General features: G+C 33.9%; 1 protein-coding gene across 1 annotated transcript; it reads right to left on the bottom strand.

Annotated features, from left to right (window-relative positions):
• Nucleotides 1–1,775: 1,775 nt before the first annotated feature.
• On the bottom strand, nt 1,776–3,817 carry LOC111783590 (uncharacterized). The gene is made up of 4 exons (XM_087120704.1): nt 3,563–3,817; nt 3,273–3,484; nt 2,941–3,196; nt 1,776–2,302 (listed from the first exon to the last, which is right to left on the bottom strand). Exons 1-4 carry the CDS (start codon nt 3,812–3,814, stop codon nt 2,021–2,023), a joined length of 1,002 nt encoding a protein of 333 aa, XP_086976830.1. The 5' UTR covers nt 3,815–3,817; the 3' UTR covers nt 1,776–2,020.
• Nucleotides 3,818–14,343: the final 10,526 nt, after the last annotated feature.

Raw genomic sequence — 14,343 nt, 5'->3', positions numbered from 1 at the left:
ACCCATTGTTTGGGCCCTTTGATTTACTTCTTCCCCTTCGATCAACACTGAGAGCATTGCCTGATGAATTTCCGATTTCCCGTTTGCAAATACTTTTGCTAAGAACTACATCTCAAATTTCATCGAACTTCAGTTTATCATCCTCGTTAATTATTGATCGCAGCAACAACAGTATCCCACGACTCGGGTAAAGATGACATCAAAATCAATGCTTTAATTTCATCTTCGAAATTAATATCCATCGAACTCAGTTGACTTGTAATCATATTCAATTCGTTTATATGACGGGCAACAGATTCACCTTCAGACATTTGTAGATTAAACATCCTTCGCATCAAATACACCTTGTTCATAGTCGACGGTTTCTCGTACATATTCGACAACGCCTTCAACAAATCTGACGTTGTCTTCTCCTTGATAATATTGAACGCCACGTTTTTTAGACAGCGTCAACCGGATCAACCTTTAGGTCTGACGATCCTTGAGCTTCCACTGCTCCATGGTCATAGTATCTGGCTTCACCCCTAACAGGGGTTCGTAAAGTTCTTTTTGGTACAGACAGTCTTCAATTTGCATCTTCCAGAAACTGAAATTGGATCCATCAAACTTTTCAATTCCAATCTTTGAACTTTCCATCTTCACAGATCGTGGTGAATTTCGCCTTGCTCTGATACCAGTTATTAGGATCGCTCAACAACACACACTCGATGAACACAAAGAACAGGAGAAAGAAAATATAAGGAGGAATATTGGCTAAAGGTTTTTATTGATGATATCAGGTATGTACAATAATAGAGAATATGAAGACGTAAGAAAAGTACATTTTGAGAGCACTAACAAATACATCTCTATCAAATCTTTATCAAATATCTACGATAGATATATATATATATATATATATATATATATATCAAATCTTTACGAAATATCTTCCAAATTATCTTCCAAAGATATGTCTACCAGATCCAGGCATGTTAGATAAATCCTTAGGTTGAAAATTATTCCTTCTTTTAGTTACTGTTATTTACTTAACTAGTTAAAAGCGGCACAATTAAAGTTAATGAGATTCACACGTCGACTGGGCTTGAATTCAGTTGCCATTTTCGTCTCTATTTTGAGGATATATTGTTATTTAAATATGTCAATGGAATGACAAACAGAAATGGAGTCTTCCGAGCTCTCTCCCTTTGTCTCTCTTTGTCTTTCTGTTATTTCCTTCTCCCAACAATTTCTTCGGCTTTTTCCTCTGTAACTATTTCCTCACATTCGCTTAGTCAAAGACAACAAGCAGTATGCACCATATCCCAACATTATAAGCTTTTCATCTCTGGATATAGAGTTCTCGGCTTCAGTTCATTTCGAGAGCTATAGCTCACCATTTTCTTCCAAATTTTATCCCGTCCCTTTTAAATAAGATTACCCACAAGTTCAATGATGAAAAGAAGTGCTGCAAACGTCCCAAACCTGTTTTTCATTTCGCTTCGCCATTAAAGAAGCTCGAAGAAACTAGAAAAAAACTAAATTTGAGGCTACGAGAAAATTCATCATGTGAGACCCATTCCAATCGATTTTTGCACCCTGAGGGACATTTCCATAGAAAAGCACGAAGAGCATTGAACCCAAGAACATGCCTAACCATTGAATTTCAGTATCAGGTAAGTTGGGATCGAACTCAAACTCTTGTTTATTGCAATTACTATTCAAAATTAAGATTTCTATTAGCCATAGAAAAACAAATTAATCATATTAGATAAAAAAGGTCGGAGGGCTAATTCATTCAAAATAAAGATGCCCAGAAGGATCATACTCAACATTCTGAGTTGAGTTCCCGAACGAAGGTGGAAATCTAGAAATTGGCCGTGTCCATGCCAAGTTGTCCTTCCAAGTTTATTCCTCTAGTTTGAGTTGAATATAAAGAGAAATACATTCATGATACGTAGGTCCTTAGTATTGAAACTTATCGGTTACATTTTACACTTTTTTTCCACAACAATAAATAACAACAAAACAAATAAACTTATCAACTTAGAAGTGACCTCATTATGGCTTCAAAGTTTTCATGGTCATGAACTAATAAATGGCCAGCATTAGGAACCTCATGATACCGAATCCATGGAAGTTTCTTTACTATATAATGATTAAATTCATTGGGAAGGACACGGTCTGCACTACCTTGCCATATATGAACACACCCTTCCTTGAATTGATTAGTCAATTCCATGGGACCGAACTCCCACTTCCCAAAAGCAACCAGAACATCTCGGTGAAGAGATTCATATTCACCTTGTCGTGTTATTTCATCCTAGAATTGGTTGCAAAAGAAATGTCAGAACATACAAATATTACAACTTTGACAAACCAACTAGCTTAAACATATGTTCCCCTGCCTTTCAAAATATGCCTTCTGACAAAGTGGACAATATCATACCATTTTGGAGAGTCATGACTCATAACATGGTATTAGGTATATGCCCTTCACTTAGCCATATCAATAGAATCCTTAAATATTAAACAAAGAATTTGTGAGCCTCGATGTGTAGTCAAATGTGACTGAAGTATCGAATAAAGAGGTGTACTTTGTTCGAGGGCTCCAAAGAAGGATTCAAAACTCGATTAAGGGGAGGTTGTTCGAGGACTCCATAGGGCTCAGGGGAGGCTTTATGGTGTACATTGTTTGAGGGACAGATTGTTGAGGATCATTTGGGAGAGGAGTCCCACATCAGATAGTTAAGGGGTTAATCATGAGTATATAAAGAACATCTCCATTGGTATGACCGTTTAGAGTTTAGGGTTTAGGGGAAACCGAAAGTAAAGCCACGAGAGCTTATGCTCAAAGTGGACAATATCATACCATTATGGAGAGTTGTAATTCCTAATTAGGTTCATATTAGCAAGAACAACGGCTTCTTTTGAAACCAAAAACAAAATCACGAGAATTACCGGACCGTTATTTGGAGTGTCCATTATCTTCTTTAACAACTCTAAATCGTAATCAATGAACATGCCTTCACTCAACATTGATGGGAACCATTTCTGCTTGGTCCACCAATAGTATATCCAAGGTGTGTAATGCGCAATTCCAAATGTGAACCGGAATAATAGAGGAAGCTTCCTAAATGACTGTTTTGCTAAACTCGATGGAATGGAAGGCCACCAATAATTCACGAAAGGAACTATGAGGGAAGCTCCTAGGAGTCTGTAAATTATATAACCAATTAGCTCACCCAAAAACAATAATTCATGATCATTTTGAAAACAACAAATTAAAATACCTGCGTGGAATGTATTTTAGACAGCTCCAAATCGGGTACGCTCCCAATGAACATCCGATTACGTAAAATTTGCTGCCGAGCTCTAATTTATCGGCTAATTCTTCAATGTCAAATGCTTCGGTCTTTGCAGAGCGTGATGGATAAGGATCGCTCTCTCCATAACCAGCTCGGTCGTATAATATTATGCATGCATTGAACTCCTCCATAAGTTCCTATAACACAACATGATTCAATACATTTTTTTTAAAAAAAAGAATGAAAGTTGAAGAAGAATAAGAAGAATGTCGTACTTGAGAAGCAGCTAAGTGCATATGTCGGGAGTCATTATAGCCATGAGAAAGAATGATCTTGTATTGAGCCTTTTCCTTGGGAACTCCGAATTCTCTGTAGGCCAAATGTCTTCCATCATTGAGTTTGACTCTACGCGAAGTCAGCGGAGGACCATTTGGTGATCCACATATCTTTGGAGGTGGCGGTTTCAGTGCTTGATAAACCCATCCAACTAAACCGACTGCAAATGCTACAACTATTGGTGTAATCATTGTCTGAAAAAAAAAAAAAAAAACAAAAGAAGAGTATGTTGATGTTGGTTAGAGTCCCATATTGACTAATTAAGAAAAAGATCATGAATATACAAGTAAATGACGCTATTCTCATTAACATGAATTTCTAAGAGAACCAAAAGCAAAAATATGATGAGAGCTTATACTCGAAGTGGATAATATCATACCAATGTGGAGGTTCATTGTTCTTATCAGTGGTATTAGAACCATTCTCTTGTCTTCAATTAGTCATGTTAAGAAAATCATGTGTCGAACAAAACAATTGTGAGTCTTGAAACTGTAGTCACATTGACTCAGGTGTCGAACAAAAAAGTTTCGAATCTCGAAAGTATAGTAATAGTAAAAATCCGTGGTACTCTACTCTAGGTAAGAAGAGTAGTCTAAGTAATATCAAACAAATAGATATGACCGGTTAAGAGGAAACTCAATGTTTACTTTGTTTATGGACTCTAGAGAAGAATGTGTCTTCAATATTTTCTTCGAGAAGAGGCTTGTTTGAGAATCATTCAAGTCCAACATTGATTAATTAAGGAGAAGTTCATTAGTATACAAGTAAGAAACCCTATCTCCATTAACATATCATATGTTTATAACAACGACCCATAATCAAAACGAGAAACCCAGAAAACTTAAATGATCAAAAGAAGAAAATGAATAAGATTAAAAAGGAATAAAAGGAGGGAATTGAAACGCACCAGAACGAAGTGAGGAACGTGGAAGGGCAGCGCGGATCTCTGCGGAGTGACCACCAATGGTTTGGTTCCTTTATAGCCTGAATGGCATAACCCATATCATATTCTCCATTCATTATCAAGAACTGAATAGCAAATCCTAATAAAGGCAATTCCATGTATGCCAATTTAAGAGAGTAAAGTATATACTAAAAGTACTTAAGCAATTAGTTACGTATTTATGCAAACAATTTACATATTTCTTTCCTCCAAGTGTAGTTTTCGTTACTTGCGTTGGCGTTTGCCATTTATAGAAAGGGAAAATAACATTTATTATGCATGTAACACATTTTTTGAAATTGGATTGGTATGTGATTTGACTTCAATTACGACCCGTTGAAGATAAGAATTGGAAAAGTAATGAGAACATTGAATTCAATAATAAATCATTCAAGATAAGTGTTGTAACGACTCGAAATTTTCTATTTAATTTAAGGTCGCTACTGTATACGTACCATAAACATTGAATGCCGAAGAATTCATTTAAATTTTGTAAAACATAACTTTCATGTTAAAACACACCCATGGACTTACGTGTTTCGAAAACATCTTTAAAAACGGCACAACAATAAAATAAATAAGAGTTTAAGTTAAAAACATCATATTCTAGCCTAAGTCTAAGAAAATAATTACCACTATTCTATGCTTGTGCCATAATCTCGAGTTGCGATGCCGTCGTCAGCCGTACGGGAATGCCTTGCCTTAACTTGAAAAATGTAGTAGCACATGGCTTGAGTATTTAAAGAAATACTCACTAAGTGACCCCACTATTGGGGTTAAATGCATCAATCACATGCAAATGAGATGATGGACCTATCTTTCAATCTGTCTTCCTACGGTGCTGTTCTAACGGGTAATTTGGACGTGTACCATATACTCTACACACAGCCCATACGTGCGGGTATGGGCTCACCAGTCAGTTCGCACACCACTGGGCCACCTTACGTGTCGGGCGAGCATACACTGGGATGCTCCCTAGGCCAGACACCTGTTAGAACTAGTAACCGTCACGACAGCGCTATGCAAAACATAACGATTGTTGTCCTGCCATTGGATGTACACGTTTGTACCCTCGTGACGGAATAGGGGTATCCCCCCAATGCATGAACACACATAATGCATGAGTCCCCAATATTTCTACTTTTATCATTAATGAATATAACTCCGCTATCATCTTTCATGACATGTCATTTCTCATTTTTCAATCTACGTATCATACATAATCCTAACGGGTTACATTTCATTTCATGTATCGTGATATCATGTCACTCATAACATGCTGTATACATACAATTTAGAAAACATAATATAACACTCTATGCTTTTAACATGTCGTTTCATAACGTGCAATTCATACAACAATTACCTCAATGATCACACAAAACAATCTAAAAATAACATATCACATCACAATATATCGTAAACACTTCGTGGTCATATTGTTCCCTAACTTATCTTAGCCTTAACGTTCTTAAACCTATCACAGTCATATCGTTACGTGAACGTACCTTAGTAATATCATCACAGGAACGTATCCTAACGCTATCGTTCTATCAATCTATCACAAACCTATCCCTTTCTAACCCTAACGTTTCATGAACGTATCTTACTCCTACCGTTAGATTTCGTATTGTGCATCGTTCTCGTATCCTATCTCAAACATATCCTTGAACACATCGTACCATAATTATTATCATACAATTCACATATTATATCATAACATAAACATAATATAAGCATACTGATTCACAGATAATTCATACATATCAGTATATATGACACGTGCAGAACCACGGAGAACATATCAACATCAAATATAACCATGCCGATAGTAAGGCCACTTACCTGGCTAGGTTAAGTCGTTGTCACGAATATATCTTTAATGAAAGTTTGATTCCGTCCTTTGAAATCTGAGTCAACCTATGTGAGCCCATAACATCAGTTTCAAGTTTGAACTCTACAAAATTATTTCTCTAATTTACATTAGTCCATTGTTAAAAGTCTTGAAATGTTATATATCTATAATTATATTTTCATTAAAAATCTTATTTTCCATGGTTACTGTGGTATATAAGAGTAGATACATCTATTTCAGTTATTCTGGGCTTTACTACCCTCTGTATTTACCTTTCTTACTATATTTACTTTGGTAAAATCTTCTTTTTTTTTTTTATCTATTGCCTTTTAATTCTGTTCTCATGGGTTCGAATTTCCAGTGGATCTCTGTTTCCAAATCTTTCATTATCTCAGTGTTTCCTGTTCACAAATTTTCTTACCATTCTATTTTGGCTACTGGTATAAATTTATCTAATATTACTAATATGACGTGATTTACTAGAATTCATATAAATAATTGACATTTAGTTTCTAACTCAAAGCTAAACCATTATAATAATTGAATGAAGATCTAACTATAATTGGCTGTGATTCTAAAAAAATAGGATAAAAGAAAATGAAGATTTAATATGTACCTTGTTGATCAGATCTATCTTCACGTAAATCTCTTGTGAATCTCTGGGTAAAGGCCATTCTTTTTTTTTTTTTTCCTTGACAAGTTTTTCTGTTTTTTTTTTTTTTTTTTTTTTGTAGGAACCTCCTCAAGTAAATCTGACAAGTTTTTTTTGTTTCTTTTTGCAGGAACAGTTACTTTCTAGCATGAGGATGGGTTGAGGAGAGATAATGGTGGGCAGAGATGAGATGTTAGTGGAGAGAAGCGAGGAAAGGTTGTTTTTTTTTTCTTGTTTATTTATTCATTATTATTATTATTTTAACTCTTTTCTTATAATTATTTTTATTTGTTTATTTGTTTATGTATTTTTGGGCTATTACAAGTGTAATACTTCAAAAACAAAATCAAAAAAAGTTGAAAATAAGAGGGGTTTCATTGGTTGGTCATTAGATAGACGAGTTGGTTTAATTCTAGGTCTACAGAAAACCCAAAATATAGACCAAGTTTGACATAATTGTTTGGTTGTTCTCGACTGTAATGTCTGTGGTCACGCAGCATCTTCGACAGCGATTTCCGACGAGCACACGGTGATCCTTACGTCGACAACCTTACCTCTACTCGGTTCTTCTTCCGGAAATAATAATTCTAACGTTTCGAGAAACCCTCCAAAATACCGAATGAATCAACCCACTCGATTTACTTGTAAGGTGCTTTTTGTACTACCCTAGAACCACGAATTAAGAACCTACGAAATATTTTTCTTGAGAATCACAAGTTATAAAATTAACCCACTAAATGCTGTTCCCTGAATATGAAATTTTAATGGATGCCTAATACCATAAAATAAGGGGTGTATGCAAAGTTTTACACACATAGGAGATATCTAAGCCCTAAACAAAAATGCCCCAAGGATGCCCTATATTCATGACCAAGATGGACTCCAAATTACTAAAAAATTTATATAGGCATATTTATAAGATTATGTTTGACTACACTTGATTTTAAAGTCATTGGAGTATGTTTAAGGCATAGATTAAGACTCGGATAGAAAAAACCAAAATATCTCTATTATGTCTTTCGACATAAAATTTTATACGTGGCTTATTTATGTTATTATGAATGACCATAAATAGTTTTAAAGGTATTTGATTATGTTTAAGGTATAATGTCACAACTGATATTATATTTTTCATGAAATTAAGTCATTATAGATTTATATATATATATAAGAAAATAGGAAAATGAAAATTTTGTTCCATATTACTTAAAGCTGAGAAGTAGGGGGTTGGCCTCGGCTATAAACGGGAGGTCCCTTAATTCATTTTATCATTTTATTTCAATTGTTTGAAGCCAGTTGGAGAATATATTGTCGGACAACTCTAGGTCCGCATTTGTTAGGTTTAGTTAGCTTATATTATATTAGGTGAGCTAATTCACATAGTAGAATGCTATTCTATCATTGTGGAACTCCTTAGGTAGAATTAAATTTCAAATAGAAGCTAGCATCAAAGGGTCGTAGTAGCTTCGGCCTAAGCCAACCAAGTAAGTAGCCCTACCATCAGTTTGGTTATAATTGTATGTTGAATGATGACACGTGCCCGTAGCTTTGCACGTGTCATATACTCATATATGCAAACTATTATGATATGATATGTGTATGTAAATATTTTGTTATATGTGATGAATGATATGGTTACAATATGATATGTTTGAAGAGATGCTCAAGTTATGTAATGTGACTATGATATATGCATAATATATGATATGATTGACATGAATGATATATGATATAATTGGCATGCAAAATGACGAATTAGCATGAGATACAACTCTGATATACGCCTGGAAAATACAATAAAAATGATATAATAAATGATAAGATATGAATGAAAATGCAAGAGGGTTATGATACATGATAATGAAAAAGAAAAAATGTTGAGACCTCATGCATTATTGTGTGTTCATGTATAGAGGATACCCTTTCCTCTTTTATGATAGTACGGACACGTATGCTACGAGGCAGAGAAATGATCATTATGCATTATTGTGTGTTCATGAGATATAACATAATACTGCCATGACGGCCTCTATTTCTAATGAGTTTCCGGCATCAACAACTACTAGAGAATGTTTGTTCGACCACAAAGGGACCTAGGAGGTGTGCGAACTGACTAGTGGGTTCATACTCGCGTGTGTGGACCATGTGTAGTAAATTAAATACCCATCCAATTGCTGGCTTATGATAGCCGTCATAAGAACATAGGTTGATATGATAGGTCTCATTCATGATTTGTGTGTGCTTGCAATTAACCCAGTAGGGATTGCTTACTAAGTATTTCTTAAAATGATCAAGTCGTGTATTACTCTTATTTTTAGGTAAAGGCAAGACTCCCCTATGCGGATAACGGTGGCATCGCAACCTCGGAGACTGTGACACATGCATATGGTAGTTGTACTTATTTTCTTAGACTTAGATTAGAATAGACTATTTTAATTTTAACGCTTATTTACTTCATTTAGTACTTCGTTTGTGTTGTTTTAAAAATGTTTTCGAACGCGCAAGTCCATAACAGTGTTTTAAGATAAAGTTTATGTTTTATTATAAAGTTTAAACGCTTATTTCCGCACAAAATGATTACGTAATGATGACGGTAGCCACTCTAAGTAAATAGAAATCTAGGGTCGTAACACTAGACCTCCTGATATACGGTACAACATAATCATATATTTTTCCATCCTATGTAACCACTATAAAAATAAAAATAAAAATAAATTATAATAATAATTAAAAAAAAAATGGCAACCCCAACAGCAGAATGATCAACAATTCTGTTAGAGAGAAAAAGAAAAAGGAAAAAAAATATATAATTCCTTCACAAACAAATAAAAAAAGGTTTAAGGTGAAGGTAAATATGTCATTTAAGGAGATATGTCAGTTAGTTTTGTACAGGGATTAAATGAAAAGAATGGTGTATGAGATGGACTAAAAATAACTATGAGAAGGAAACAAAGAGAGATAAAAAAGGGAAGATAGTGACTATATTTAAAAGAATATATATATATATATATATATATATATAAATAATGAGAGAAAAGAAAATATATGGAAAATGTATAAAAAAGAAAGTATTAAATGGTTTATATGAAAATAATACTATAACAAACATTATAAATATTTCAAGACTTAACTCATTCAAAGACTCTATCGTTCGCATGAAGTATAACACATGGACCAATGTAAATTAGAGAAACAATTCTGTAAAAGTTCGAACTTAAGACTGATGTCATGGCCTCACATAGGTTGACTTGTATTTCGATAGATAGCATCGAACTTTCATTAAGGATAAATTTATGACAACAACGTTAGCTAATCAGGTAAGTGATCTTACCATCGACATGCTATATTTGATGTTGACACGTGTTTTGTGGTTCCGCACGTGTCATAAATTTGATATGTGTGAATTACTTATGAATCAATATGACTATGATATGTTATATATGTATTATGATATGTGAATGATATGATAACTCTTACGCTCTAATGTGTTCAATTATATGTTTGAGATAGGATACGAGAAGGATGCGATAAACGTAATATAATGATATGACTAATATATGATTGATATAACAATATGGTTCTGTTATGTATAAAAAAGAATATGATTATGATAGATTGATAGAACTATATGGTTAGGATACGTTCTTGTAACGGTATGACTAGGATACGTTCATAAAACGATATGGTTAGGATGCGTTCCTGTAACAGTAAGACTAGGATACGTTCATGACACGATATGATTTAGGATATGTTGGAAAACGATATGACTAAGGATATGCATATAGAAACGATATGACTAAAGGATATGGTCATGATAGACTGATAAAATGATACGATAAGGTTATGTATAGAAAAATGTTATGGTTATGATAAATTGATAAAATGATACGATAAGCTTATGTATAGAAAAATGTTATGGTTATGATAGATTGATAATATGATACGATAAGCTTATGTATAGAAAAATGTTATGGTTATGATAGATTGATAATACGATACGGTAAGGTCAGGTATTGCAAAGGATTTGATTATGATGGACTGATGAAACGATATGGTTAGGATAAGTTTAGGAAACGATATGACTAAGGTACGTCAGATATGACTGTGATATGTATAAGAACGTTAAGATTATGATAAGTTAGAGAACGATATGACCACGAAGTGTTTATGAAATGATATGATTATGATAGGTTAGTTAATGACGAATATATATATATATTCGTGGCCATATATATATATAATATGTAGTAAAATGGTATGAGGATGATATGATATAGTTTATGGTACATAATATGTGATTATTGGTATGTTTATGATATGACATATTGTGAACCGATATGTTAGGAATATGTTATGTGATGTTATGATATACGATATGGTATGATACGTGCATGTTGAGAATTGTTATCTCAGGAAGTATGGAAATGTTATGTTATGATATATGTGCGACATAAATGATATGATATGATTGACATGCAAAACGATGAACTAGCATGAAATACAACCCTAACGTATGCATGAAAGATATGATAAACGATATGAGAAATGATATGAAAGATGATATAATATGTACGAAATGCTAGCGATGTTGTATTAAATGATAATGAAAATGAAAAAATGTAGGGACATCATGCAATATTGTGTGCTCATGCATTGGGGGATACCCCTTATCCTTCACGATGGTACGGACACGTAGTTATGAGGCAGGAAAATGATCATTATGGTTATCATAATGCTGCGATGACCAAGAAGGAAAATGATCATTATGTTTATCATAATGTTATGACGGTCAGACACGAAAAAGATTATTATGTTTAACATAATGCTGTCGTGACGGCTGCTACTTCTAACCAGTATTCAACGTCGAGAGCTACCAGAGAATGTTCGCCCAACAAGAAAAGGGGCCCAGGAGGTATGCAAATCAACTGGTGGGTCCATACTTGTACGTGTGGCCGTGTGTAGGAAATTAATTACACATCCAATATGCCCATTAAGATAGCCCCGATAGAAAAATAGAATATTATGATATAGGTCACATTCAATAGTGGGATCAAATATTTCTTGTACTTAAAGCCACCCGTTACTTCTATTTCAGCTAAAGGCAAGGAATTGGTGTAGGCAATTGCATCACAACTCAAGACCATAATACATGCATAGGGTAGTCGCATTAATTTTTCTTAGACCGTAGGCTAGAATAGGATGTTTTGAAATTTAATCGTTCATTATTTTATTTCGTCCTTTGTTGTGTAATTTTAAAGATGTTTTTAAACACGCAAGTCCATGGCAGTATTGTAAAATGAAAGTTATATATTATGAAAGTTTAAATAAGGTAATTATGCATTCAATATTCATGATATGTCTACGGTAGCGACCTTCGTGTTGTGTTCCACTCCCCAATGTATTTATACTTATAATTGTAAAAATATACGTTGCATGTTATATTTTTCAAAATCTTACTAGTCTCTTATTTTAAAAGCGATTTTTTTAACATATTTTTACTCTATCGGGTTAGCCCATGTCACGATTAGTGCTTCAAGCAATTTAAATTGAAATCCGTCGATAGCTAGAGACTTTTCTTTTTTTTTTTTATTGAGGGATTTGGAAGTGAACAAGAGTTCTATTTTCTCCGATCCTCTAATTTGATTAGTTTAAGGGTCAAATACCCTATGAGCGGAGCTGAAAACCGTATGATTGAAGGAGAGAACGAGGACATGCTCTATTTTCTTAAGGAAAAAGACAAAGCTAATATGGTCGATTCACTTAAACTAGCCCACTAACGGTCTAACTGGATCATCTCCCTACTTGTAGCTTTTTTGAACTATTTTCTAAGACCCCGAACCATGATTTGCGGTCTTACTTGATTTAATTAACTCGATACTATAAAATTGACTATTATGTACGTGTTTATCAAATCAAGTCACTAAGATTTATAGTAGGATAGTATAAGGTCCAATGGCATAAAATTAATTAGCTCAACTCTTTAATTAATCAATTTTTATTAATCTCACTATAGATCTATAGTTGAAATCTTAAGTAGTGTAGGACAAGCATGTTCGTAGAGATAATCACTACATACAGTCATTTCTTCATGAGTTGTTCATAGTTATACGCTGGTGAAAATTTTGTTTTACTTCTATAATTTTATTGTTCTTATTAAGTGTCGTTAATTTCCTAGTGAACAATTTCTTTATATGATCTAACAATAAACTAAGTTTCTTAGAAAAGTTAGAGGATGAGGCTCTAATACTCAAGTCTCATGATTTACCCTTGTCACAATCCAAATTTTTAGACTTCAAATCACAGATCGTGATGTGGACTGAGGGACAAGTACAGAATTTTTTCATAAGTTTAAAAACAACCCATCATTTAAACGAATGAAAACAAAAACATTTGTTAGAGAACAGTTTTATATTTATTAAAAAAAATGGTATTAAAGAAAATTGGGGATTTGGGTGCATAATACAAACAAACGACAATCTAAGGACAAAGTAGAATGACCCCCTTCTCGGACCGCATAGTTCTCAAATGCTTTTCAACTCAACTAGTAAATAAAAAAATCACTTGAAAAAGAAAGATAATATCTAGTGAGTATAAAAATATTGAGCAAGCAACCAAACTGTAGGCTTTAATCACGTTCATGCCCTAGTAAGCTACTAATGAGTTCAATGCTCCTCGAACCTTGAAGTTTTTGAGGTGGTTCTCATGCATCATAAACCCAATTAGGTTTGGAAGTTGTTCACCTATTTTAATACCGAAGTATCTCCTAAAAAGGCTTAACTGAGTTCTGGGGTGAATCAACATTTTTATTCTTCTTAGCTAGCATACATTGGCCAGAGAGTGAATCATCAGTATCTTGAGTCTGAGAGGTGCGACTTCATCAGAAATCCTGAATATCATTTGTATAAAGTTAGCTGACAACCCTTCCACTAGGAGACACACCTTGTGCTAGCCAACTCCCTCAAAGGAATTTTATTATTGAGGATTGCACTGTACTCTTCATTCTGGACTACAACTTTAAACTCCTCAAATTTCCTTCTTTTTGTGGTGATGTCCTTCAAAAACTAATATAATTGGGCATATGTTGTAGTGCCACCACAAGCAAAATATTGGTATGTATCGCCTTCAAAATGTCCATAAACTTTCAATATTGGATTTTTTATTTTTCTCTTTACCCTAAGGAATGGTGGTACATGATCAACTCACCTTTTTAATTTTTTTTCTCTATGTTATTATAGGATCCTTATTAGACCTTTCCTCATCTTCGTCCGAA

This window comes from Cucurbita pepo, chromosome 20 (assembly GCF_057944985.1).
Source record: "Cucurbita pepo subsp. pepo isolate OVF chromosome 20, ASM5794498v1, whole genome shotgun sequence".
NCBI classification, from domain to species: domain Eukaryota; kingdom Viridiplantae; phylum Streptophyta; class Magnoliopsida; order Cucurbitales; family Cucurbitaceae; genus Cucurbita; species Cucurbita pepo.
Note: the sequence above shows the minus strand (reverse complement) of the source record. Positions and strands in the feature narration are given on the sequence as shown.